This window comes from Saccopteryx leptura, chromosome 8, assembly GCF_036850995.1.
Source record: "Saccopteryx leptura isolate mSacLep1 chromosome 8, mSacLep1_pri_phased_curated, whole genome shotgun sequence".
Lineage (NCBI taxonomy): Eukaryota > Metazoa > Chordata > Mammalia > Chiroptera > Emballonuridae > Saccopteryx > Saccopteryx leptura.
The window spans coordinates 83354697-83379269 of record NC_089510.1 but is presented as its reverse complement, the minus strand read 5'-3'; the positions used below and the strand labels follow the sequence as shown (position 1 = coordinate 83379269).

The following is a 24573-nucleotide window of genomic DNA, read 5'->3' as shown; positions in this document are numbered from 1 at the left end:
GTGCGGCGGGGGCTGGATAAATGGCCTCAGGTGGCTGCATGTGGCCCGCAGGCTGTAGATGGGGACCCCTGAGCTAATCCCTCAGCTTCTGCCAGATACTCAAATTTTATTTCTCCCCAACAAGGTGAGCAGCAAGTTCAGATTGAGTGAGTCTGACTGTCCCCTCTGCAGAAGTTATTACAGCTGGCGATACCCTGTTTTCAGGGAGGAAGACTGAGAGAGTCCTGTCCTAGTCCTGACTGTGCCCCCTCAGAAAGGGGCAAAGCCCATTGACCAGATGCAACAATAGGCTCAGAGGGACCCACACTTTAAATGACCATGCTCCAAGCCTCTCTCCCTCTCCCCTGTGGAATCTAGCCCAGCAGGGCAGGATATTGAGCACCCCAGCATTCTGACTGTGAAGCTGCACCATAATCAATGCACATGAGCCGCTGTGCCAGTGCTGATCACAGAGACTGGAACTCACCTCAGCTGGGCCCAGTGTGAGGAGCTGTTCCTTAGGATACTACTGTAGCAAGAATTGTTATGTCCTGAACTGATGCTCTCCACAGCTGGCCACTGGATGTTTCGGTCCTGGGCCACTCTGGCAGGAATCTTGCTCAGAACAGTGGAAAACACTGCCCATGACAGATCCCCAGCAATGTTCTTGGAGCTACAAGCAATCCAGAGTTTGTGGCTGCCTCTGCTGGGCCCAGGTGCACATGGAAATACTAAACTGCACACCTAGGCTGGCTTTTATTTATACAGGGCCTGGGGGAAGGTCTGCTTAAAAGGCCAGTGTTTCCTCAGTCTTGCCTCCTGCAGCCTCTGTCTGCTGGCTGCTTGTTGGGCTTGGACACTGAAAACAGCTCTGGTAGAGTCTAGACTCTAGAGCCTGTAGCAATTCAGGGATTAGGAAGAGTGATGGCTGTGGCTCCACCCCTCGGCCCCAGGTGTCAGTCCTTCCAGACTTATTTCACAGTCCTCAGTAGGGTGTGACCTCTGAGACACAGAGGTGTGGTCTGCCTGCAGTCAGGAAAGTTTCTACTGAGTCTCCCATGAAGTGGAATTATCAGTCTTTGACTCAGGAGCATAGGGGAAGTGGGGTAAGTATACCCTGCTTCCTGGCTTCTCAGTACGACCCAGTCTCCATGATTGGGGCCGGAGAAACTCCTGAGGGCAGAGCAATTGCTTTTCCCCAGGCTGGTGCTGCTCAGAGGGGACTGCTCTATGCAGGAAAGATGGCGACTGTGGTATTGGAGAATACTCAGTACAGGGGTTCCATTGACCTTTCCCCACAGTGTCTGTCCCTGGGCCTCCAACTTTACACTCTCCTAATGCAACTCGAGTCCTCTCAGCCCTCCCTCCACCAGAACCCTGGATAAGTGGCTGTGAACAAGATTTTTTTTGCTGGCCCTTTAAGATGGAGCATGTATTTCCAATAGCTCCGTATCTTTCTGGCAGACAGAAACCCTGCTCTTTTCACATCCAAATGCTGTGTGGAAACCTGTTCTAGGCTCTGGGGCTCTAGGCTGGGGGCTGAGCACGCACACCTCTCAGGCTCTCAGGGCAACCCTCCCTGCAGTGAGAGTCCCTACAGACCCTCATCCCCACTGGCCCCTGGGAGCGGGGCAGCACTTCCCGTGTCTCCACCCTTCCTACCAGTCTCCATGTGGCTTCTTCTTTTATACTTGGTTATAGACTCCTCTTTGTTAGGCCAAAGTTGAGTTTTCAAGATAATTGTTCTTAAATTAAATTGTAATCCAGTTTGGTCCTAGGAGGTGACAGTTGGAATGTGTGCCTACTCCGTCGCCATCTTGGAATCTTCTCTTCATTTCTTCTTCTTTTATTTTTTTAAGATTTTATTTGTTCATTTTGAGAGAGAGAGAAAGAGAAGGGGGGGAGGAGCAGAAAGCATCAACTCCCATATGTGCCTTTACCAAGTAAGCTCAGGGATTTGAACTGACAACCTCAGTGTTTCAGGTCGATGCTTCATTCAGTACGTCACCACAGGTCAGGCTTCTCTTTAGAATACCTTGAACTTCTAGGCAGATAAGAGGAATAATTAATGGATTCCCCAAAAGGAATAGAAGCATGAAGTGTTTACCATCTAGAGGCCATGGATCCAGATTCCCTCTTGACATATCTGGGTCCGCACACTGTGACATATATGACACATGCATGATACCACACATGTATCTCAATGCATCACCAACAATTATTTGGTCTAGCTCTCTGCCTGCCAGAGAGAGAGAAAATTTGTGATCTCTTCGCACAAAAAATTAGGGGATATTTCAAAGTGAATATGAAGGGATAAAAAAGAAGCATTTGATTTTTTTTTATTAAACAAGAAATCAGAAAATCAAACAACATGTCAAAGAAAGTTGTTCAGATTATGCTAAAGAGATACAAAACCAACTTACATTTCATGGGTGAAAATACAGTAGACAAAAGGCTGAAGGTGCTGGAGTAGCTGCACGTTCCCTGGTCCCTTATTTTTGTGAGCAGTGTGCTTAAAGAAATGACCTACTAAAAAATGTCTACAGTCCAGATGTCCTCTTTGCCTTGTCTGGTTCACAGGCTGGATAGATCGTTTGTTCTCTTTTGATAAACAGTCTTCCATTTTTCAAGCTAGAGAAGAGTCTTAACTTAGATTTAGCCTCTCTGCCTTGAATTGCTTTGGCAATACAGCATGGTGTGTAATGGAGAGAACTTGGACTTTGGAATTACGGCTTGGTCACTTAGTAAAGGTGTGTGCTTAGACTAGCTATTTACACATCTACGGCTTGTGGTCTCATTTATACGATGAAGATAAAAATGATACCAGCCTCAGAAAGAATATCTGAGAGCAAACAAAATATATGCAAATCTACTATTAACCTGTCACGTGTATAAATACAGTTTTTGTTTGTTCTGTTTTTACAAGGCTGTTGCAGGTTTCCCACACTCTGAAAAGATAAAAGGCTTCATGATGCAGGTTCTTTGAACCTGTGTGTAGTTTGACCATATCACTATTATATTGGAGTAAAAATACACCATACCTGGAACTGACAAAAAGGAGCAAAAGCTCTTTTTATTGTGAAGTTCAATTAATATCCCCAAAAGTTTAGTTCCAGAAATGTAAACTTTTATCAAACACAGTAACTTCAAAATACATAGTTTTAAATTTATTAGTCGTCTATAAGGCCTCAAAAAAGTCTATGTGAAAATAAATTTCTCACTAAATATTCATAACAAAAGCAACAAAAGAATACTTTTCCTGTACAGCTGCAAAAGGAGCAGTTATATTCACAACCTTTTTATGTGTTACCCACTTGGAAAGTGTTGCCTTGGTGGATGTCTGTGGAGCCAGTGATGAAAATGGATGTGTTTATTTTAGCATCGCCAAACCTCCTACATTTCCTTCCAGTTTTTAATACACGTTGTGATGAAGGTGTGCCGAGGTCTTCATTCAGATCACTCTTCAGCAGAGTGAAAGGTTTCTTTCTCAAACAACTACTGAAGTCTTACCTGGGGCTTCTGTTCTTACATTTCTTGTTGCTTTTGGTTTTTGCTATTCTGATTTTGTTCCCTTCACACTGATTCCTCAGTTTCTTTATATAATACTTTTTCTCACTTTTCCCTTTCCCCCTCCCTTGTGGAATTGTTGCCTGAATTTACCAGTCATGTGTAAACCGTTCCTTAAGCAGCAGTCCCTCAGTTGTGGCACCCTGTTCTGACCTGTCTGGTACTTGACATCAATATCTTGTCAAGAACAGTGCTTAACTTCTTGCCATCTTCTGTTATTGCAAATAATTTATTAAAATGGCATTCTGGAGACAGTGCTGCAAATCATGTGTCTGTGGCTGTTTAGGTCGGCACTAGCCATGCCATTTAGGCCGGAGTCCACATGGAAAATTATATCCTTCAGACTTCCTGCCACGAATTGATGTGTGTGTCATTGCTTACATATCTAGTCAACCATTCTTTTTTTTTCTCCTGGTGTCTGAGAAAGTTAATACTCCTCTATTATATTGATTTGCAAAATTTTAGTTGTTGGGTTAAATTTTTATTAAAGCTACCAGTTCTTACACTGATTTGCTCTTCTTGGTTTAGTATTGTTTGAATGTTTAAAAGGAATCAATTTGTAATTGTCAAAGAATATTTATTCAGTGCTTTCATACGGAATATTGTATTACGTATTGCATAAAACCACCAATATAAAATCTCATGTGTGAGTTCACAAGTGTGTGTGTATGTGTTTGCATGCACCATATATGTGTATATTGTGGAGGAATGAGAAAACCCAATGCATATATACATGCAGATATGTATAAATAAACATTTTTATAATACTCATACCAAAGCATATAAGTATCTATGTATAAACACTTATATATTCAATTACTTATACAAATAAATATTTATAATATACAGGAAAAGCATTTCTCTTTTAATTGGTAGTTTTATAATTAATACTGGCATTGAAGTAAACCATTTACTATGGGAGTCAAGAATTTATATTTTTATCAATGATACGGTAATCAGGAATTTGAGTGATGGAATGGATAGCAATTTCGTGACGAAGTTTGAAGCAGTTTTTCAGTCATTGGCATAAACAATTTGACAAAGAAGTTGCCCAGAGATGATATCATGTAATAACATTTCCCAGAAAAATTATGTTATGAAACACTTCCAAAAATATGGCTGACCAGCTCAGTGCGGAGTTGTGAAGTACATGTTATTGACCAGCAGCTGTGGCTGCTAGTATGTTACAGATGTTCTGTAAGAAGCTGGAAGCAAATTACTGAAATTCTTAGAGCACCTGTTTCCTGACAGTCAGTATGAAAACTGGAGCAAATGCAGAAACCTAACACAAGACTAATTATATTGTTATAAAAATGTAATTTTCTTTGCTGGGATCGGTGCAGAAGAACTGATCTGTTCACTGGCTTATTTAACTAGGAAACTAACTGGGCTGCACAGCTCTTCCTATCACATGATGCTATTCAGAGAAAACACATCATCATCATCATGTGGAAACATGATGGCAGTATTCTCGGAAATATAGCATCATTTTCAGAGAATTTTCTTTTATGTAAAAGTTATTAGTAAAAACTATTAGTTGCTACCTATTTACTGAACAGTTTTAACTGACAGATGTAATCATGGTATTTAAATATCATGTCAAAGTTTTGGTACTGTCTGTAGCACATTTATATTGCCATATAAAATGGGTCTGATTACCTTTGTGGAGAGACACTGACTCTTAATATAAACAAACTGTAACATACTTTGAGTTTAAAGACAAGAAAAATAACCCCATAGGACTGTCCATGTTCAACAACTTTAGATTTCTCCTTCTGCCCTTAGGTCTTTTATCCCATCTGTCACCCTCCCAACCTGGCTGCCAGGAGCTTTCATCACTCAGGTTTCTCTGCTCTAATAATGGATCTCATTAAAAAGAGAGAACGAGCTTAACTGAGTCCCAGCCTCTGCAGATAACTAACTACAGTTGTACAGTGCTGCGCAAGCCCTTCCCTGCCTCCTTCTCTTCTCTTCTGTTGTCTGGATGGATCTTTAGTGCCAGCTGTTTTTGTGAACATTTAGGAACTGCCCTACAAGAGTGGTATTCATAAATGCTTAATATTACAGACTGAGATACCTACTGGGAACCTCGGAGCACAGTGGGTCTGGTAACAGGCAGCCAGGAAACAGTCTCAGGCCGAGAAGACAGTGAGGAGAGGGGAGGTCTCTACCCTGCACAGCATCTGCCCCTCTCAAGGGGGAGGTGCTCTCAGCTTTCGCTCATTACTGCCATTCAGGAACACAGCTCAATGTTGCTAGAACCTCTAGTTTTTTTTGTTGTTTTGTTTTTTTAATTTAATTTTATTTACTTATTTATTTTAGAGGAGAGGGGGAGAGGGAGAGGGAGAGAGAGAGAGAAGGGGGGGGAGCTGGAAGCATCAACTCCCATATGTGCCTTGACCAGGCAAGCCTAGGGTTTCGAACTGGCGACCTCAGCGTTCCAGGTTGACACTTTATCCACTGCGCCACCACAGGTCAGGCGAACCTCTAGTTTTTTTTTGTTTTTTTTTTTTCTTTAGAAAGAGAGTCAGAGAGGGATAGAAAGGGACAGACAGACAGGAATGGAGAGAGATGAGAAGCATCAATCATTAGTTTTTCATTGCGACACCTTGGTTGTTCATTGATTGCTTTCTCATATGTGCCTTGACCGCGGGCCTTCAGCAGACCAAGTAACCTCTTGCTGGAGCCAGCAACCTTGGGTCCAAGCTGGTGAGCTTTGCTCGAGCCAAATGAGCCTGCGCTCAAGCTGGTGACCTCGGGGTCTCGAACCTGGGTCCTCAGCATCCCAGTCCGACGCTCTATCCACTGCACCACCGCCTGGTCAGGCCGAACCTCTAGTTTTTAAGAAAAGCCAGAGGTTCCTTTCTTAAAATTAGAGTTTTCCAAAGCGTTTTTCAGCATTGGCTTAATTTTTATTTCAGAATATTTCAGATATAGTAAAAAATAGACAGTAGTTTTAGTAAACTGTCATAGATCCATTACCCAACTTCTTATTTTCTTAGTGTCATTTCCCCCTTCCTGCCCACACAGTTATTTTGAAATAAAGTCTAGACATCATATTATTTCACCTGTAAACCACATTACTATTTTCACACGCCCATTCAAAACAAACAAAAATGATAATTTTTTTTATGTTTTTAAAATCTGGAAACTGATCTCATTTCTTTGGTTGTCCTAAAATTGGAGGTTTCGTTTTTCAGTTATTGTCATTGGAATTCAAACATGGTGTACATATTCTGTTTGGCTAGTGTCTTGCAAATTTTAATCTCTAGATTTTCCCATCTCTTTTTACTCCCTTTGCAATTCATTTATTGGAATAATTTTTTTGAGGAGGCTGTAAATATTCTGCAGTTTGAAGTAGGTTGATTGTATCCCTGTAGAGTTGCTTAATATGTTCTCTGTTTCCTATAAAGTGGTGAAGAGGCTTCATCAGATACCAGTTCAGTTTTCCTGGCAAGGATTTTATAATTAGTGACATGGTCTTATTAGGAATAATGTCTGCTTGTCTCTTTTCTGATGATCATTGCCTATATCTTTTAATTCATAGCTGGCTCTAATATCTGAAAATACTATTTTGCATCACCTCTCCTCCCCCCGCCCCCATATCTTGGGTCAGTTGCAAACTGTAAGCCACCAGTTGGAGAATTCTGATACACAGAAGTTCATGCTGGATCCCTTTCCTGTCTGGAACTCTCCATGGTTCATTTTCAGTAACTCCCAGTGAGCCTTTCCTGGTACATGGAAATGGTCTTGCACAATCTGCCCTATGGTTTTATATTACTATGTGTCTGCATATATAGTGAGTATAAAAAAGAGCATTTCTTTCAGGTCAGGTAGAGAGATTTTTGTTTTGTTTTGTATTTTTCTGAAGTGAGAAGCAGGGAGGCAGAGAGACAGACTCCCGCATGCACCTGACCGGGATCCACCTGGCAAGCCCACTGGGAGGTGATGCTCTGCCCATCTGGGGCGTTGCTCTGTTGCAACCAGGGCCATTCTAGTGCCTGAGGCGGAGGCCATGGAGCCGTCCTCAGCATCTGGGCCAACTTTGCTCCACTGGAGCCTTGGCTGCAGGAGGGAAAGAGAGAGATAGGAGAGGGGGAGGAGTGGAGAAGCTTCTCCCGTGTGCCCTGGCCGGGAATTGAACCCGAGACTCCTGCACGCCAGGCCGACGCTCTACCATTGAGCCAACCGGCCAGGGCCTAGAGAGCATTTTAATGATAAGCATTCTTTGGATCAATGTCATGGTGTCTGTTCTCTTATTAAGATAAGTAAGTTAAATATCTAGTAAACATGTATTTAATCTTTTAGGATTTTACTTATGCAGAATAGGGCAGAAGGAGATTTACAGTTGTCTGTATGGCAAATAATACACTAATTGGTAAATAATAATGCAAGAATCAATTGTGTATGTTGTACTCACAACTGTAAACCTACTTTTTCCCCACTCAGTATGTTTTTTAGCCTTTTGACCTGGATGGCCTCTGTGAATCTCTGGTGATGGACTTTGAGGAGAAAGGACTTTGCAAACCACACACCTAGTTAGGATCCATATTCCATAATGTTGTTATCTGTAACTGTTGTTCATTGGGTAGATGAGGGGAAATGGATTGTGGATGTTTAGAGAAACACTGATTGCAGAATGAGTACACACAGCAGACAGGACAGTGTAGTAGCCAGACTTCCATAGCTGAGTACAGTTGATCCAACTTTTTAGCTGCCTCCCTTTGGGAAATTTGCTTCACTTTTCTAGTCTGAATTTTCTTATCTTTAATGGGAAGTCCAAAAGGGTTGTTATAAGAATTAAGGGCTTGATAACTGTCTTTCAGCTCTGAATACCTTAATCCTTGCATCTTTTTTAGGCAGAAAGTTGTGTATTGTCTTTCAAAGAATATGTTTTCAAATTGTTTTAATGCCCAATGTGAAAAGTAGAAAGGAGGATGGTACAAATAAACATAAGCCTATTTTATGCTGTTTGAAAGGAAAGTAGATTTATAATAGCACGTTTTGTGCTTTTTTTTTTTTTACTTCTCTGAGGTATCAGGCACATATGTTTGTTGAGCCACGCATTTTAATGTGCAGAGTGTACATCATTAATTTTGGCACCAAGTACAGGAGTTAAATCTTCACATGAGTAAACTGTACCTGAATGTTGTTTTTGCTGAGTTAGAGAGACAGCAGCATGGACTGTGTTTCTGTGTTGGAAATGTCCGTACTTCTACCTGAATACGTGCAGTGTTGTTCAAAGTTGTCCTGCTTGTCTGTGCTTCTGTGCTGGCTCTCCAACCTCTGGACTCGCATCTCTGCTTCTTGTTTCTTTCCACCAACCCTTTTTGCCTATTTCCAGACAAAGTCAACTAACTGGAGAGTGACATGTTAGTTTTTAGAATGTGTATTTGGAGATCTTCCTGGGGATTAAGGATATTTTACTATTTAACATAGTCCTTCCCTATCTTAAATGGGACTGGTTGACTCTTACCATTAGCGGAAGGAGAGAACACAGTGGGGCGCACTGCCTGCTGGGGTGATTATTCCCTGGAAGTCCTGACCATCGTTAGGACAGTACAGACCACCAGATAAGGACAAGCGTCATGGCATGGCCTCTACAGGAAGTTCAGCTCCTCCGGAAAGCCCTAGAGGAGAGCCTTTGTGAAACTCCTGGTCTTCCGTGACGGGCCAGTGTCCCTGACTGTGCTTGTCTGTTTTCTTTCAGGGTCTACGCCATGTACAATTCTGTAAAGGGGTCCTGCTCCGAGCCGGTCAGCTTCACCACACACAGCTGCGCCCCCGAGTGCCCCTTCCCCCCCAAGCTGGCGCACAGAAGCAAAACTTCCCTCACCTTGCAGTGGAAGGTGGGTAGCTCAGAGTGGCAGGAATAGTCTGAGGCCTGTTGCCGTTTGAAACATTTATCATATTTCCAGTTTGGTGTTTGGTTTTCTCCATAGTAAGTATGTGAAATAAATTATTATGAAATTAAAAGTTGTCATGTTTATGAAAGTTGGGGAGAGGGGACTACAAAACCAAGCTTTAGCTCTGTTTGCAAGGAAATTTGGTAAATTTCTTTCATGAGCAATACTTTATGTGATACATACTTAAGATACCTAAATTTCATTATTTTCAATGGTTTTCATCCCTTTCTAACCCATTTCAGTAAACATGAGAACAATAAAAAATGTTCGTGCAGATTTTTAGATAGGTCACTGCTCTGTCGGCTTCTCTTACTGGTGATTCTGAAGTGTGTAATATTGAAAACAGCCTAGGATGTTTAGTATTCAGAACTGTTACGATTTCATTAATTTTTACTTATTAGGCCTTATCAGTCAGAATTTTTAATTACTTTTAAAAGTGCAAATTATGTGATAGTGCTAATGAAATACAATTTACTGGCTACAAATAATTCTTACCAAAGACAGGTTCTTAACTTATTTCATTAGCTTATTCGTCATAGTTGTGTATTTGTAAAAAAATAGATTATGTTATTAATCGCTATAGTAATTATTTTTATTTAAGGATATTTAAAAATATAGTTTAAAATACAAAATTTATAGAAGTAGGGATTAAAGATTTATGGTATTTGGGGAGAACTCTTAATGTGTGGAAAATATAAGATGGTTAGTGAAATCCATTATTGGTGAAGAACTGCTTTGTCTTTTTCTTCCCATATCAGAAGATGCAGATTATCTAGGAAGCTAATTAAAACAGTTGAGTGTAGTGGTTAGCAACCAAGCCTGGGCTACCCAACCTCTCTCCAGTGGACAGCTGCATTCTCATTGCCAGTGGCTGGCACTGAGTGTGTTGTTTGGACAAAGGCAAAGTTTAACCTGGCTCAGAATCTGAACAATTGTATTTTCCTTCTTGGCTTCCAGGGATAATCCAGGTCAGTGATTCCCCACCTTTTCCATTTTAACACCCAATTGGTCATCATTATTTAATTTCTTAGGGCATATATATTCATTTTAAAACTTGTTCTAGATTTACATATATGCATATGTAAATACATCTTTAATTAAGGAAAGAATTAATTCATTTTGTTTGGAAAATATAGGAAATCTTCTTACGTATGCTAGAGGGGCCTCGGGTCTTGGTCTTACACCCCTGAAGTTGGGAATCACTGACCCGTGCTCTGCTTAAAACCAGATGCCATTCAGGTCTCAGGTAGACGAGGAACTTGAGGGAAGAGTTTTCTTATTAGGAGGAAAATATTTCACTTCTTTTTTCCCTTTTATTTAATCGTGACCCAGAAACAATATCCTGTTCCATTCAGTCATGTACAAACTTGAAAGTTCTGGATCTAATTCAGGGGTTTTTTTTGTTTTGTTTTTTGTATTTTTCCGAAGCTGGAAACGGGGAGGCAGTCAGACAGACTCCCGCATGCGCCTGACCAGGATCCACCCGGCATGCCCACCAGGGGGCAATGCTCTGCCCATCTAGGGCGTCGCTCTGCCGCAATCAGAGCCATTCTAGCGCCTGAGGCAGAGGCTACAGAGCCATCCCCAGCGCCCGGGCCAACTTTGCTCCAATGGAGCCCCGGCTGCAGGAGGGGAAGAGAGAGACAGAGAGGAAGGAGAGGGGGAGGGGTGAAGAAGCAGATGGACGCTTCTCCTGTGTGCCCTGGCCGGGAATCGAACCCGGGACTCCCGCATGCCAGGCCGACGCTCTACTACTGAGCCAACCGGCCAGGGCCTGGATCTAATTCAGTTTTAATTTAAATGTTCTTAGCATAGGTTTCCTGATCACTGTGTTTCAACTGTGGGTACAAGGACTGGGGACCCTGCTCTGACTGCCCCGTCCTTGAATCCACAGAGACAGAGCGGGCTCAGGGCCCTCTATGTCTTCTTGATAGCCAGGAGCAGGAGACAGGGCGAAACAAACCCAAAGCTGGTGTTCGTGGCTGGAGCAGGAGACTGGAAAACAATTTCTCTGCAGCTTGAGCCATTATAAAGGCAATTTTTAGTGTAGAAATTGTTCTTCATCTAAAACTTTAATTTTATTCATTATTTTTACTTTAAATGTATCCCTGGCCTGTCTCCCAAATAGAGACCACAAAGCCTAAACTCGCAGCTCAGCTCTCACCAAAGCCTGGTTTTGGGGACTTTAGAGATCATGACTCAGAAGAAAGAAAGAAGGAAAGGAGAGGGAGAAGAAGAGGTTCTTTATTAATTTAACTAATATTTACTGAACCCCTGATGATGTTTTATTAACAAAAGTAAAGCAACAGCTGCTGTTTACTGAGTGCCTCCTGTAAGAACAGGTAGTTTAGTAGCTGATTTACATATATTCTCCCACTTACTTTTCACACACATCCATTCTTGGAACAGAAATTAAACATTGATATTAAGCAGCAAACCATCAGACCACACATGACAAACAGCCGAGCTGGGCTTCTGATCAGCTCTAGTGACCAGGCTGCCTTCTGCTCGAGGCAGGACCCTGCAGGCCGTGGCCTCTGGTTCTTCCCTGGGGATGATCTAGGCCCAGATGCATTTCTGCAACCGGACATGGTCTTTTTGTTGGTTGCCTGCCCCACTTCTGAGTTACACTCGCTCTCTCCCTCCCCCGCCCCCTCTGTTCCCCCTTTCTCTTCCTCTCTTTTTCTCATTCTCTTTCTCTCATCTCTTACATCTCTCTCATTCTTTCATCTCTTTCCTCTCTCATCTTTCTCTCCCTCCCTCCTTCCCTTTCTGTTATTTTTCTCATCTCTCTCTCTCTTTCTCTCCCCCCTCTCATCTCTCTCTCCCCTCTCATCTCTCATCTCCCTCTCATCTCTCCCCCTCTCATCTCTCATCTCCCTCTCATCTCTCCCCCTCTCATCTCTCATCTCCCTCTCATCTCATCTCTCATCTCCCTCTCATCTCTATCCCCTCTCATCTCTCCCCCTCTCATCTCTCATCTCCCTCTCATCTCTCCCCCTCTCATCTCTCCCCCTCTCATCTCTACCCCCTCTCATCTCTCCCCCTCTCATCTCTACCCCCTCTCATCTCTCCCCCTCTCATCTCTCCCCCTCTCATCTCTCATCTCCCTCTCATCTCATCTCTCATCTCCCTCTCATCTCTACCCCCTCTCATATCTCATCTCCCTCTCATCTCTCTCCCCCTCCCATCTCTCTCCCCCTCTCATCTCTCATCTCCCTCTCATCTCTCTCCCCGCTCATCTCTCCCCCCCTCATCTCTCATCTCCCTCTCATCTCTCTCCCCCTCTCATCTCTCCCCCTCTCATTTCTCCCCCTCTCATCTCCCTCTCATCTCTCCCCCTCTCATCTCTCCCTCCCTCTCATCTCTATCCCCTCTCATCTCTCCCCCTCTCATCTCTCCCCCTCTCATCTCTCCCCCCTCTCATCTCTCCCCCTCTCATCTCTCCCCCTCTCATCTCTCCCCCTCTCATCTCTCCCCCTCTCATCTCTCCCCCTCTCATCTCTCCCCCTCTCATCTGTCTCCCCCTCTCATCTCTCCCTCCCTCTCATCTCTCCCCCCTCTCATCTCTCCCCCCTCTCATCTCTCCCCCCTCTCATCTCTCCCCCTCTCATCTCTCCCCCTCTCATCTCTCCCCCTCTCATCTCTCCCCCTCTCATCTGTCTCCCCCTCTCATCTCTCCCTCCCTCTCATCTCTCCCCCCCTCTCATCTCTCCCCCCTCTCATCTCTCCCCCCTCTCATCTCTCCCCCTCTCATCTCTCCCCCCTCATCTCTCCCCCCTCTCATCTCTCCCCCTCTCATCTCTCCCCCTCTCATCTCTCCCCCTCTCATCTCTCCCCCTCTCATCTCTCCCCCTCTCATCTGTCTCCCCCTCTCATCTCTCCCCCCTCTCATCTCTCCCCCTCTCATCTCTCCCCCTCTCATCTGTCTCCCCCTCTCATCTGTCTCCCCCCCTCTCATCTCTCCCCCCTCTCATCTCTCCCCCCTCTCATCTCTCCCCCCTCTCATCTCTCCCCCTCTCATCTCTCCCCCCTCATCTCTCCCCCCTCTCATCTCTCCCCCTCTCATCTCTCCCCCCTCTCATCTCTCCCCCTCTCATCTCTCCCTCTCTCATCTGTCTCCCCCTCTCATCTCTCCCTCCCTCTCATCTCTCCCCCCTCTCATCTCTCCCCCCTCTCATCTCTCCCCCTCTCATCTCTCCCCCCTCATCTCTCCCCCCTCTCATCTCTCCCCCTCTCATCTGTCTCCCCCTCTCATCTCTCATCTCCCTCTCATCTCTCATCTTCCTCTCATCTCTCATCTCCCTCTCTCCCACTCCCCTCATGCTGTTAAGGGACTCCCCTCTGGCAGGACTAATGCTGCAAAATACTCTTTTTCCAAAAGTTCTTTGCTCTTTTTCCTATTGTCCAAAGCCTGTTTCCTCAGTGAATCAGATCTCAGCATGTATTTAGGAGGAAAGCAAATGATCACACTTCTTTCTGCTAACTTCAGAAGGGATAATAGAGGATCCCATTTTTCCTTATTTTTGTTTAGGTTTTGGGGAGGGGGATCTTAATGCCCAGAAGGCATTCTAATCTTAACCCCTAAAAAAATGTATGGGAGAAATTAACAAAAATATAAATTCTTGACACTGAGCCTTCCTGGCCAGCTCTGTCCCCCAGGTGCCAAGCATGCTTCTGTTTCTTCATTGCCTTATTTCTCCTCCGCTTGATCTTAGCATTTTATCCCCAGAGGGTGCTGGGCACCGTATGGGTGGTAGGGAAGGTGGATTGGCTATTTGTGGAAATGATTTATTACTAGTGGAGAGACTTTCTCTACAGTTGAATTGCCTTAAAAATGTTTTGTGATAATGTTTGACCAAGGAAATATAGAAGCTATCCTGGGTTATAGTCTAGTACTAGCACAGACATTGTATTTGAACCAAGTACAAGCTCATTACAAGTCTGTGAACAACTTTCTCTAACCTCTTATTCTTAATTTTTAGGCCCCAATTGACAATGGTTCAAAAATCACCAACTACCTTTTGGAATGGGATGAGGTAAGCATATTTTCATATTCACCTAAAACACCATTTCAAAAATAAAATTCCTGAACAAATGCCATTTTATTTTTTTATTCTTTTTTAAGATGTGCTAAACACGGAAATAAGGAATGTAAGGAGAGAAATATGTAAGCCAATAGTTATGACTGAAGAATGAAGGTGGATTGAAGTAGTGTGAAGAATTGTGCATTAAAACATATTTACTTGGCTTTTTTGCAAGAAATGCTACTGAACAAAAAGACTGGATCTTAATTATTTTGGAATCCCCAATGTCTAGCCATTCATTAGTTAGTATTAAAAATTGATGACCTTGTTATCTTGACTGCCCACAGCGATCCTGCATAAACGGTTTTGATAAGGCATACCACTGTGGCTTGGGAAGTATTACCTGGTCCTTCTTTGTGAATTTGACTGCCATGTGTGCACTCTGGTGCACCCTTGGGTGCTCCTTCGGGAGAGTGGAGCAGGACCGAGGTCTGCTCTGCCCATGTGTGACCACCTGTGGGTGAGAACACCCTAGAATAGGTGTGTCCCCTTTGCTGTTTCTGTCACCAGAGGCCCTTGGAATGGTATTTGTGGTGGAGTCTTCTTATCTTAAGGCCACTCTGGACTGAATGCTGACCAAGTGCACTTCTGGTTTTGCTAAGCTACAAATAATCTCAGGCAGGAAAAGCTTTCTGTAGGGACTTGTAACTTCGGAAAAGCAATTGTACTTTTTGTACCTGTAGATCTTAATTTTATTCATTTATCCTCAGGTTAGTTTCTTTTTCTGTGGTTGAGCAAAGAGACCTAAGGATTTTAAGAATAGAAAAGGTGAGATTGGGAGAACTGTAAGATAATTAGTCTTTGTGACTTAAATTCAGGGGGGTTGAAAGATTTAGAATGCAGGCTTGGGCTTAGGCAAAAAGTAACCTGTCAAGTGTGGAAAAATATTTTAACGAAATATAAAATGAAAATCAGATGAAATTCTCATGAAATTTTGATGTGGAGAAGGGGCATTTCATCACTCTCTGGTGGAGTGTATATTCATTAGGGTTACACTGGAACAGCTGGAGTCACAAGACGCCAAAGACAGTTTCTGTTCCCAGGACCCTCCTGCATAGTTCCTACACAAAGGTTGCTGGACTCGCAGACCTAACCCGGGCATCACAGACTCGGTGGGTTTCACTGGAAAGAGAGACCACCTCGGTGGCCCTTGTGGACAGAGGGTTTTGGAGGCAGTCAGGAGAGTTGGAAGGGAACCTGGCTGACCTTTGGGTCCACAGTTCCCAGCGTCCCCTCTGCCCTTCCTGACCCAGGGGAGTGCCGTGGGGTGGGAGCTGTTGCCAGTGTGTTGCTTTGTTGTACTGACCTGACCTTTTTCTCTCATATGTTGAGATAGAGTTTACCAGTAAAAAGGAGACTGTTTTTCATTTCGGTTATCTTCTCAGGGCAGAGTGTGTGTGTGTCTGTGTGTGTGTGTCATTCTCCTGTGTTTTTTGCAGCTTCTCTGCCTCATGTAATGTCAGAGAAGCTGAGTACTTAGATGGGAAACTTCCAGGAAAACCCAGGTGCTGCAGGAAATGGTAATGGTGACTCAGGTGTGGGCTTCCTTCCTCTTGCGTCTGCATGGGCAGTGTCCTGGCAGGGTGGACACTGGACCTGGAGGACCAGTGCTGCAGCCGCAGAGGGACTGGAGAGACGATTTCTGGTGACCGTTTGTAATTGATGGGACCCACTTTGGACTAGTGACAGCACAACAGTGAATGGCTGTGTCTGGCCTTCCCCTGTCTTGCCCCTGCTTGCTCTCCTTCCTTCTTTTCCTTGTTCCTACCTGAATCCTCTGCCTTTCCCTTTCCTCTCTTCTCTCCCACTCTGACAGACTGTATTGGAGATTCAGGTTAATGAACTGTCACTACCGCCAGCCTTTTGCCACCACAGGAATCCTTTTATGTTCTATGGCAGAATATTCACCTTCTAGAAAACTTCTGGGCCTCCAACTCTGTAAAGTACCTCTTAGAAACAGGATAATGGAAAGAACACTGTGAGTAGGCGACGTGGATTCTGTTCAAGGTTGTAAACCAGGTCACTTCACTTCTCCGGTCCTCACTTAGCCCATCAGTTATGTGCACTGATATGTTTACGTGGTCTCAAACCTGCTTAGTAGGTTTCTTCTGACAAGAGAATGCTTTGGGGTCCCTTTCACTGTTATTTGGCCTGTTTATTAATCGTTTCAGCATTGACGGAGCATACCTCTCAGTTCACACTCGTAGCCTACTGTTCTGTCGCACGAGGGACTACGGGCTGGGAAGGTGTGTGTTGTTCTGGTAGCTGAGACAGCTGATGCCATGCTATCCTTCTATACTTCTGAACAGATATAAAGAAACAAACGTAGCCACAAGCTTCTCAGATTGTTTCACCCAGTAGCTCCTTTGCTTTATGTTATATCTCCCTCCTTTCCAGTCTCCCTAAAAAGATTAAAAAATGGTAACTTTGGGTTTCCTTGCAATGAGAATACAAGCACTAGTAACCAGTTGACTCCTGCCTGACCTGTCATTTCAAAGGTAAAGTCTCTGACAAAGAAGTACAACAGTCTGTGTTTCTACAATTAGCGGCTAATTTGGGGATCGGCAAGCCTCTTGGGGGCAGCTCACTTGGCTTGATTTTTGCTTCCACATTCCCATGCTGTCCGGGCCTTGGCTTCAAGGAGGCAAAGCAAGTGTATGAACGGAGAACAACAAGCCTACAAGAAGTGTGAACCCGTGAGGCTCTGGCTGCCCCTCTGAAATCCGGTGGTTTTCTGAAGTCGAGAGCACCTGGTGCTGGGACTTTCCTGGTCCTTGCCCTGGGGAGGCTGCTGGGGTGGGAGAATGGGAGGGGTTCTGCTCCCCACACCTCCATCCGTCTCCCAGCACATCTGTCCCAGCCAGACGGGCCCAACCTCTCCTTCAGGGGCGGCAGAAACCGGCTGGAAGGGAGCGAGATGGCCAGAGTGCACAGCGAGTAGGTCGCCGCGCGGGAGGGAGCCGGCAGCACGCACAGTCTCCGAGAAGGCTGTGCTCCTGAGGGCTGCGGCCAGTTTCTGCTCAGGCACCTGCTGCGCGCTAGAGCCTGGGGCAAGGCGGCACCGTCTGTATGCCAGCGCTGATGTCTGGGTGCCCGGGATTTTTATTACAGTGTAACAGCACTGCTGAGAGTTCCCAGTATACTTGATTCTTTTGTTTAGTGTTTAAGCACCATTCCAGTAAAACAATTAGTGTAAAATTTTCCAAGTGCTTGTAAAGTAAGAGCACTGGCATCAGATCCAGCTGTCAAGTCTCCCAGAAGACAACGTTCATGAATAAAAGAGCAGCAGAGTGGCAGGTGAGTCCCCAGCCTTTATTTCTGCTAGGGCTGGGGCTGTGTGCTGAGCTGCCCATGGGAAGAACCACCCTAATCAATAGATAAGGTCTCTGAAGGCCGGCGTGTCTCTAATAGGGATCTGCAAACACATAGCAAAGAAAGCTGGTAGCCCTCCTCTCCAAAATTCATCGAAATTCATCACCATTGTTGTCACACCACTGTTCTGTAGAATTCCCTTGGAAATCACTCACTAATAGCTCTTCAAGAGGGCTGGCTACCTACTTTTCTCAGTTAATAATTTCTGTGTAACTAAGCAATCCCTTATCTTTAAAATCAATGTGGGAAGTACCTGTGACTATAAGAGCTAAGAAGCAACTAAAAATGGAAGGCCCTGGCCGGTTGGCTCAGTGGTAGAGCGTCGGCCTGGCGTGCGGAAGTCCCGGGTTCAGGAGATGTGCCCATCTGCTTCTCCACTCCTCCAACTCTCCTTCCTCTCTGTCTCTCTCTTCCCCTCCCACAGCCGAGGCTCCATTGGAACAAAGTTGGCCCGGGCACTGAGGATGGCTCTGTGGCCTCTGCCTCGGGCGCTAGAATGGCTCTGGTTGTGCAGAGCGACGCCCCAGATGGGCAGAGCGTCGCCCCCTGGTGGGCGTGCCGGGTGGATCCCGGTCGGGCGCATGCAGGAGTCTGTCTGACTGCCTCCCCGTTTCCACCTTTAGAAAAAATACAAAAAAAAAAAAAAAATGGAGCCCTGGCCGGTTGGCTCAGCGGTAGAGCGTCGGCCTAGCGTGCGGAGGACCCGGGTTCGATTCCCGGCCAGGGCACACAGGAGAAGCGCCCATTTGCTTCTCCACCCCTCCGCCACGCTTTCCTCTCTGTCTCTCTCTTCCCCTCCCGCAGCCAAGGCTCCATTGGAGCAAAGATGGCCCGGGCGCTGGGGATGGCTCTGTGGCCTCTGCCTCAGGCGCTAGAGTGGCTCTGGTCGCAACATGGCGACGCCCAGGATGGGCAGAGCATCGCCCCCTGGTGGGCAGAGCGTCACCCCTGGTGGGCGTGCCGGGTGGATCCCGGTCGGGCGCATGCGGGAGTCTGTCTGACTGTCTCTCCCTGTTTCCAGCTTCAGAAAAATGAAAGAAAAAAAAAAAAGGAGCACATGGATGTCCCTGGCTTCCAGCTGTGGCCATCAGTTTCAGTTTTCCCCTGAAACAGATGAGCTGTCACAGCTTGGAAAGGTGTGGAGCTGCCGTCCACTTCCCTGCACTGTGCTCAGACGAGAGGTCGCGCTTAGAGCCTCGCGGCCTGCAGTCTGGCCTCGCAGTTCCATAGATGTTGAGCCACTGCTTGCTCCTCCAGAGCAGAGAGCCGTTGTCAAGGCAGTTTTGTACTTGACTCTTGGATAACTCATCATTACACTTCCACTTCTTTCTGACCATGCCCTGCCCCTGCCTGCAGGGTTAATTTACAGCCCAATGTCACTCTGAAGGCTGGCAGACGGTTCTGAAACCCGGTAATGGTTTTTGTCTTCACTAGATTTGAGTATTAGACCTAGTGCTGATTTAGAAAACAAACAGCAAAAAACTCTTATATGAGTATGAATTGAGTTTTAGTTTAATCTAGAATTCTGAGTAGGAGAAAAGCTTCTGACGGTCAACAGCAGAGCAAGGCTCACGTGCTAGATTTCTCATGGAGATAGTGCTCACAGCTGCCCGCCCCTCGGCCTCCTGACCTGCCCCGTCCCCTCCTTCCACACCGTCCAAGCCAGCCTGGCCCCTCTGTCGTTTCTCTGCTACTGACCCGACGCAGGAGAGGTGGGGGTTTTTCTCTAGAAGTTAACAGGGAATGATTGAGGATATAGAGGCTTCTAGGACAGGGATGGGCTTTTATGAGAAAGAATTACAAAACCTCTGGGCTCATTTACACATAGACGCCTGCCCAGTCTGTTTTCAGGGGTGATGATCTGGCCTTTTCCTTAAAAACTGGAGTAAAAAGTCAAACTTCAAGGTCAAATACAAACTTGCTTTTCCACTTTAGAACACATAAATTCCATAAAGGAAGTATGTGTGGAAACGTAGCTTGTTGTGAGTTCTACTCCTGACATTGCTCTAAATGGTGCCATGCAGAAATGCTGACTGGGGTTGTCGCAGCCAGTTACTCAGCAGATGTGGGTCTCCTGAGATCTGGCTGTGACTCTGGCATGGACTCATATTGAGTCATGTGGTGTTCACCTAAGGAGAGATGGATTAGTAGTCTGTTTTGTCTCTGATTAGTAAGGCAAATTATAGAACCCCAAGCCTCAGCTTTTCCACTTGAAAAATTGTCATTTATCTCATAGGTAGGTTAAGATTGAAGGAGATTTCAGTGTAATGATTATTTCATGTCACCTAAGCACAAGTTAAGACTAGAGTAGAAAAAAAGTCAACAATTAGAAGGATTGAATGAAAGGAATATGACATTCTTCTGCTGGTAACTTAAACAGGAACCCTGAGATCAGTGTCTCTGGTTTGCACTCAACAGAAACGGACGTCAGTGTTATATATAGATGTTCAGTCGCGTAGTTTGTGGACATGACGTGTAGGAAGCATATGAAAGACCCAGAAAACCTCTGTGGGAATTGCTCGTGGAGTTCCCCAGAATCTGCCTCACATGTGACTCAGCTGGCCCAACGAGGATTTTCACATCTGTCTTTCCTAGTAACTAATGAGCCACACAGCTAGGAAGCATAGCTGACTAAGAACAAAATAAATAATATAGAAATCAAGGGATGTATAATTTCAAGTAGAGCAGAAAGGCCAGCAGCAGGTAGAACATTACACCCCTGGGAGCCATTAGCACCTAGGTGGTGCTGGGCAGGCCCCAGATGGTCATTTCTTGGACATCTAGTTCAAGAAGAGCAGACTCAGCTCATTTTAGGAATTGAGTCGGCCCCACAGGTGGTACTTGATAACTACTGTATTAATCAGATAACTGTTTAATGTAGGTGATGACTAGTTAGTACTGATAATCTTTCAGAATGTTTTTTTGCCCGAGGGAACTCGCACTTGGCGTTCCGGTAGACACGACAGCGACAGCGCTGGAGGGACTGAGTGCTGAGTGGCTGAGAGCCTTCCCGAGGCTGATGCAGTTGACGCTCTGTCTGAGGAGCCAGGCGGCCTTAGGCTGAATAGCACGTCAGTCCTGTGGAGAGGCCCCGGAAGGCCTGTTTCCACCCCCCACTCCCCTTGTCCAGGCCCGTGTGCTCACTTGGTCGTTCTCGGGGAACGCCCTCATGGAGATTGGAGAGGAGGGTTTCCCGTTAGTTTGGCGCGCTGTCCATCAGAAACCAACTTTCACACAAGTACCTTGAACCAAACGGGTGACCTGGCAGAGTGGTGGTGTTCGCACGGACCTTCACTGCCATGTCAGGAGTGCTTGCAGAGAACAGGAGGAGAGCATCCTCCCCTAACGCTCCTGTGGAAGAAAACTAGGCCAGGAGGGATTTAATAACTCAAAGAGGTCCCTGGGTACCAAAGGCAGAGCTGAGTTCAGAGGAGCCCTCTCTCAGGGACTCAGCTCTAGTCATCTGCACACCTGGAGCAGATTCTCTGCCTGCTTTTTATCACTTATCTCCTGTGTTGTGATGGAGTTATGTGTTTGGGCAGCAGAATTTGTGGGAAGCTTCCAGCTGAGGTTAAATTACAAATACCCGTCTTGGTCCTTGGCACCCAATTTATCAACTCCTGTTTGTCGTGCTCTTGGTTGCCAGCTGGAAGAGAGCAGCCTTGGGCCCTGGCCAGGTGGACGGGCTAGGCCCTCCCCTCTTGTGCATGTGTGAATAGTGCGGGGGGCCTTGCCTGGAGGACGGACTAGGCCCCTCCCTCTTGTCCATGTGTGAATAGTGCGGGGGGGGGGGGGGGGGGGGGGCCCTGGCCAGGTGGACGGACTAGGCCCCTCCCCTCTTGTGCATGTGTGAATAGTGCGGGGGCCCTGGCCTGGAGGACGGACTAGGCCCCTCCCTCTTGTCCATGTGTGAATAGTGCGGGGGGGCCCTGGCCAGGTGGACGGACTAGGCCCCTCCCCTTTTGTCCATGTGTGAATAGTGCAGGGGAGGGGGGCCTGGCCAGGTGGACGGGCTAGGCCCTCCCCTCTTGTGCACGTGTGAATAGTGCGGGGGCCTGGCCAGGTGGACGGGCTAGGCCCCTCCCCTCTTGTCCATGTGTGAATACTGCGGGGCCTGGCCTGGGGGACGGACTAGGCCCCTCCCCTCTTGTGCATGTGTGAATAGTGCGGGGGAGGGGGGCCTGGCCAGGTGGACGGACTAGGCCCCTCCCCTCTTGTCCATGTGTGAATAGTGCAGGGGAGGGGGGCCTGGCCTGGAGGACGGACTAGGCCCCTCCCCTCTTGTCCATGTGTGAATAGTGCGGGGCCTGGCCAGGTGGACGGACTAGGCCCCTCCCCTCTTGTCCATGTGTGAATACTGCGGGGCCTGGCCTGGAGGATGGACTAGGCCCCTCCCTCTTGTCCATGTGTGAATAGTGCGGGGCCTGGCCTGGAGGATGGATTAGGCCCCTCCCCTCTTGTCCATTTGTGAATTGTATAGGCTGACTATTCTAAAATCACCACCTTGCTCCTTTCCTTTCCCTTCACTGGAACAGTCTCGACACATTGATCTTTCAAAGCAGGTGGCATACAGTGGACCACCATATTTGAAGAGATATATATGAAAATTATGTTTAAGTCAGACAACCTGGTTATCCTTGCATAGTTCAGGTAGCTAAGCCTCTGTCACTAATAGAAAAAAACTAGTATGCCAGGGTATAAAATAAATACAGAACTAATTTTAGGAGCCTATGACCACAGGACTCTCCCACCCCCTTTTCTTACCTTTGAAAGCTCCTGTGTGCCAGAGTGCTCAATAAAATGAAAGAGGCATCACTGAGGAGAGTGAGGTTTGGCACAAGGACCTTTCACATCCACCCAGATGTGAAGTGTCTCACCTCCCTGTATGAACCCCTTCTTCTGTATGGTTATGCTGCACATACATGCTCTTTTATTTCTTAAGCCAACATTTATCTTTGATGGTGCCAAGGGTCGGCCAGTGCTGGAACAACTTCTAAATATAGACACACTAGCAGACTAAATCATCGAGCCTGGCAGCAGTTCAGTTGGCCAGTGTAACCTTATTTTTTATTTGATTTATTTTTGCCATTTCTGACAGGTTGAACTGTGCCTGTTACAAAGAGCGCCCAGCTCATGTCTGCATCCAGCATCCAGCATCCATAGGCCACAGCACATGACAACTGATAACCAAACTCATGTCACGTATTTATTGGGCAGTATCAAATCTGGTGTGAGCAGACTGACAAGGCAGCAGGCATGGCTGTGGTAGCGCCTGTGAGAGAAGGCGGTCAATGCCATACAGATCAGGGAAACTTCAGGAAGAGAAGTAGTCACAGGCCAAACAGAGCTAGTTCACCGTGGACTCTGGCGCCCTTGTGTCGGCCGTTCTCATCCTTGTGCCAGGAAGAGGAACAGGAAGGATCATTTCCAGTCTATTAATTTGAAGGCAATTGGAAATATCATCCAACTTCATCTGTTAGTGCCAATTTTGGAAATACCAGCTTCCAGGGTCATTAGTGCCAGGGTAATTGGAAATGTTAGCCAGAGCAACCACATTCCCCACACTCGACAGAATTACTTCTGGCAGGAAAACACCTGAATTAATTGGAGTATGTGTGAGTTATATGTTAGAATTGGCTGTGGATGTGTTAATTCCTTAATAGGAAAACAACCCATTTAGTTGATTCATCTTCCCAGGTACTAAGAACAACTTTATATAGATACATAGGTTAATAAAGAAGGAAAACTAATGAGAAAAAATTGTTTTCAGTCTTTCAGCTACAGAAATTAGTTTAACAAATTAAATTAAAATTCTTTTAACTTTAAAAATGAGTTGCAAATAAATCAAATTCTTTTTCTATAGTACTTAGGTCCCAGTTTTCAAAGAGGCCTGTCCACCTGTAACTTGATTTCTCCACTGGGACTTTATTCTAGTCTGTGTTTGCAAAAGACCAAGGAACGGTTAACAGGCGGACGCCCTTGGGAAAGGTTTTAATTTGTTCACTCCTGTGGCTTTGGGATATAGCATGTCTAAACCATCCTCAAAAGACTGTTATATGCCTATATTTAAAAAATTCTCCACGATATTCTACAACTTTTGGTATAATATTATGAAAAATCTTAATACAATCAAAAATAATACTCTGTAAGAGGAAGTAACTTTATTGCCATTGATTAACACTTTTGATTGATCTTTATCCTGGAAGAATATAGTTACATTTTTATCTTCTACAAAAATAATTTTAGCCCTGGCCAGTTGGCTCAGCGGTAGAGCATTGACCTGGCATGTAGAAGTCCTAGGTTCAATTCCTGGCCAGAGCACACAGGAGAAGTGCCCATCTGCTTCTCCACCCTTTCCCCTCTCCTTCCTCTCTACCTCTCTTTTCCCCTCCCTCAGCCAAGGCTCCATTGGAGCAAAGCTGGGTGCTGAGGATGGCTCCATGGCCTCTGCCTCAGGTGCTAGAATAGAATGGCTCTGGTTGCAGTGGAGCAATACCCCAGATGGGGTGAGCATCGCCCCCTGGTGGGCATGCCGGGTCATCTCGGTCAGGCACATGCAAGAGTCTGTCTCTTTGCCTCTCTGCTTCTTACTTTAGAAAAATACAGAAAAATAAAAATAAATAAATAATAATGATAATTTTAAAAACCCCAAAATGTGTTAC

The 24573-nt window shown here is 45.7% G+C and overlaps 1 protein-coding gene across 5 annotated transcripts in view; it reads left to right on the top strand.

Moving 5' to 3' along the window:
- FNDC3B (fibronectin type III domain containing 3B) overlaps window positions 1–24573 on the top strand; it is a 400148-nt gene that overhangs the window by 300697 nt on the left and 74878 nt on the right. For all 5 annotated transcript variants that reach the window (XM_066348038.1, XM_066348040.1, XM_066348039.1 and 2 more), the window contains exons 10-11: window positions 9257–9395; window positions 14438–14491. In XM_066348038.1, the coding sequence (XP_066204135.1) occupies window positions 9257–9395; window positions 14438–14491 (193 nt within the window). The remainder of the gene's footprint in view (window positions 1–9256; window positions 9396–14437; window positions 14492–24573) is intronic.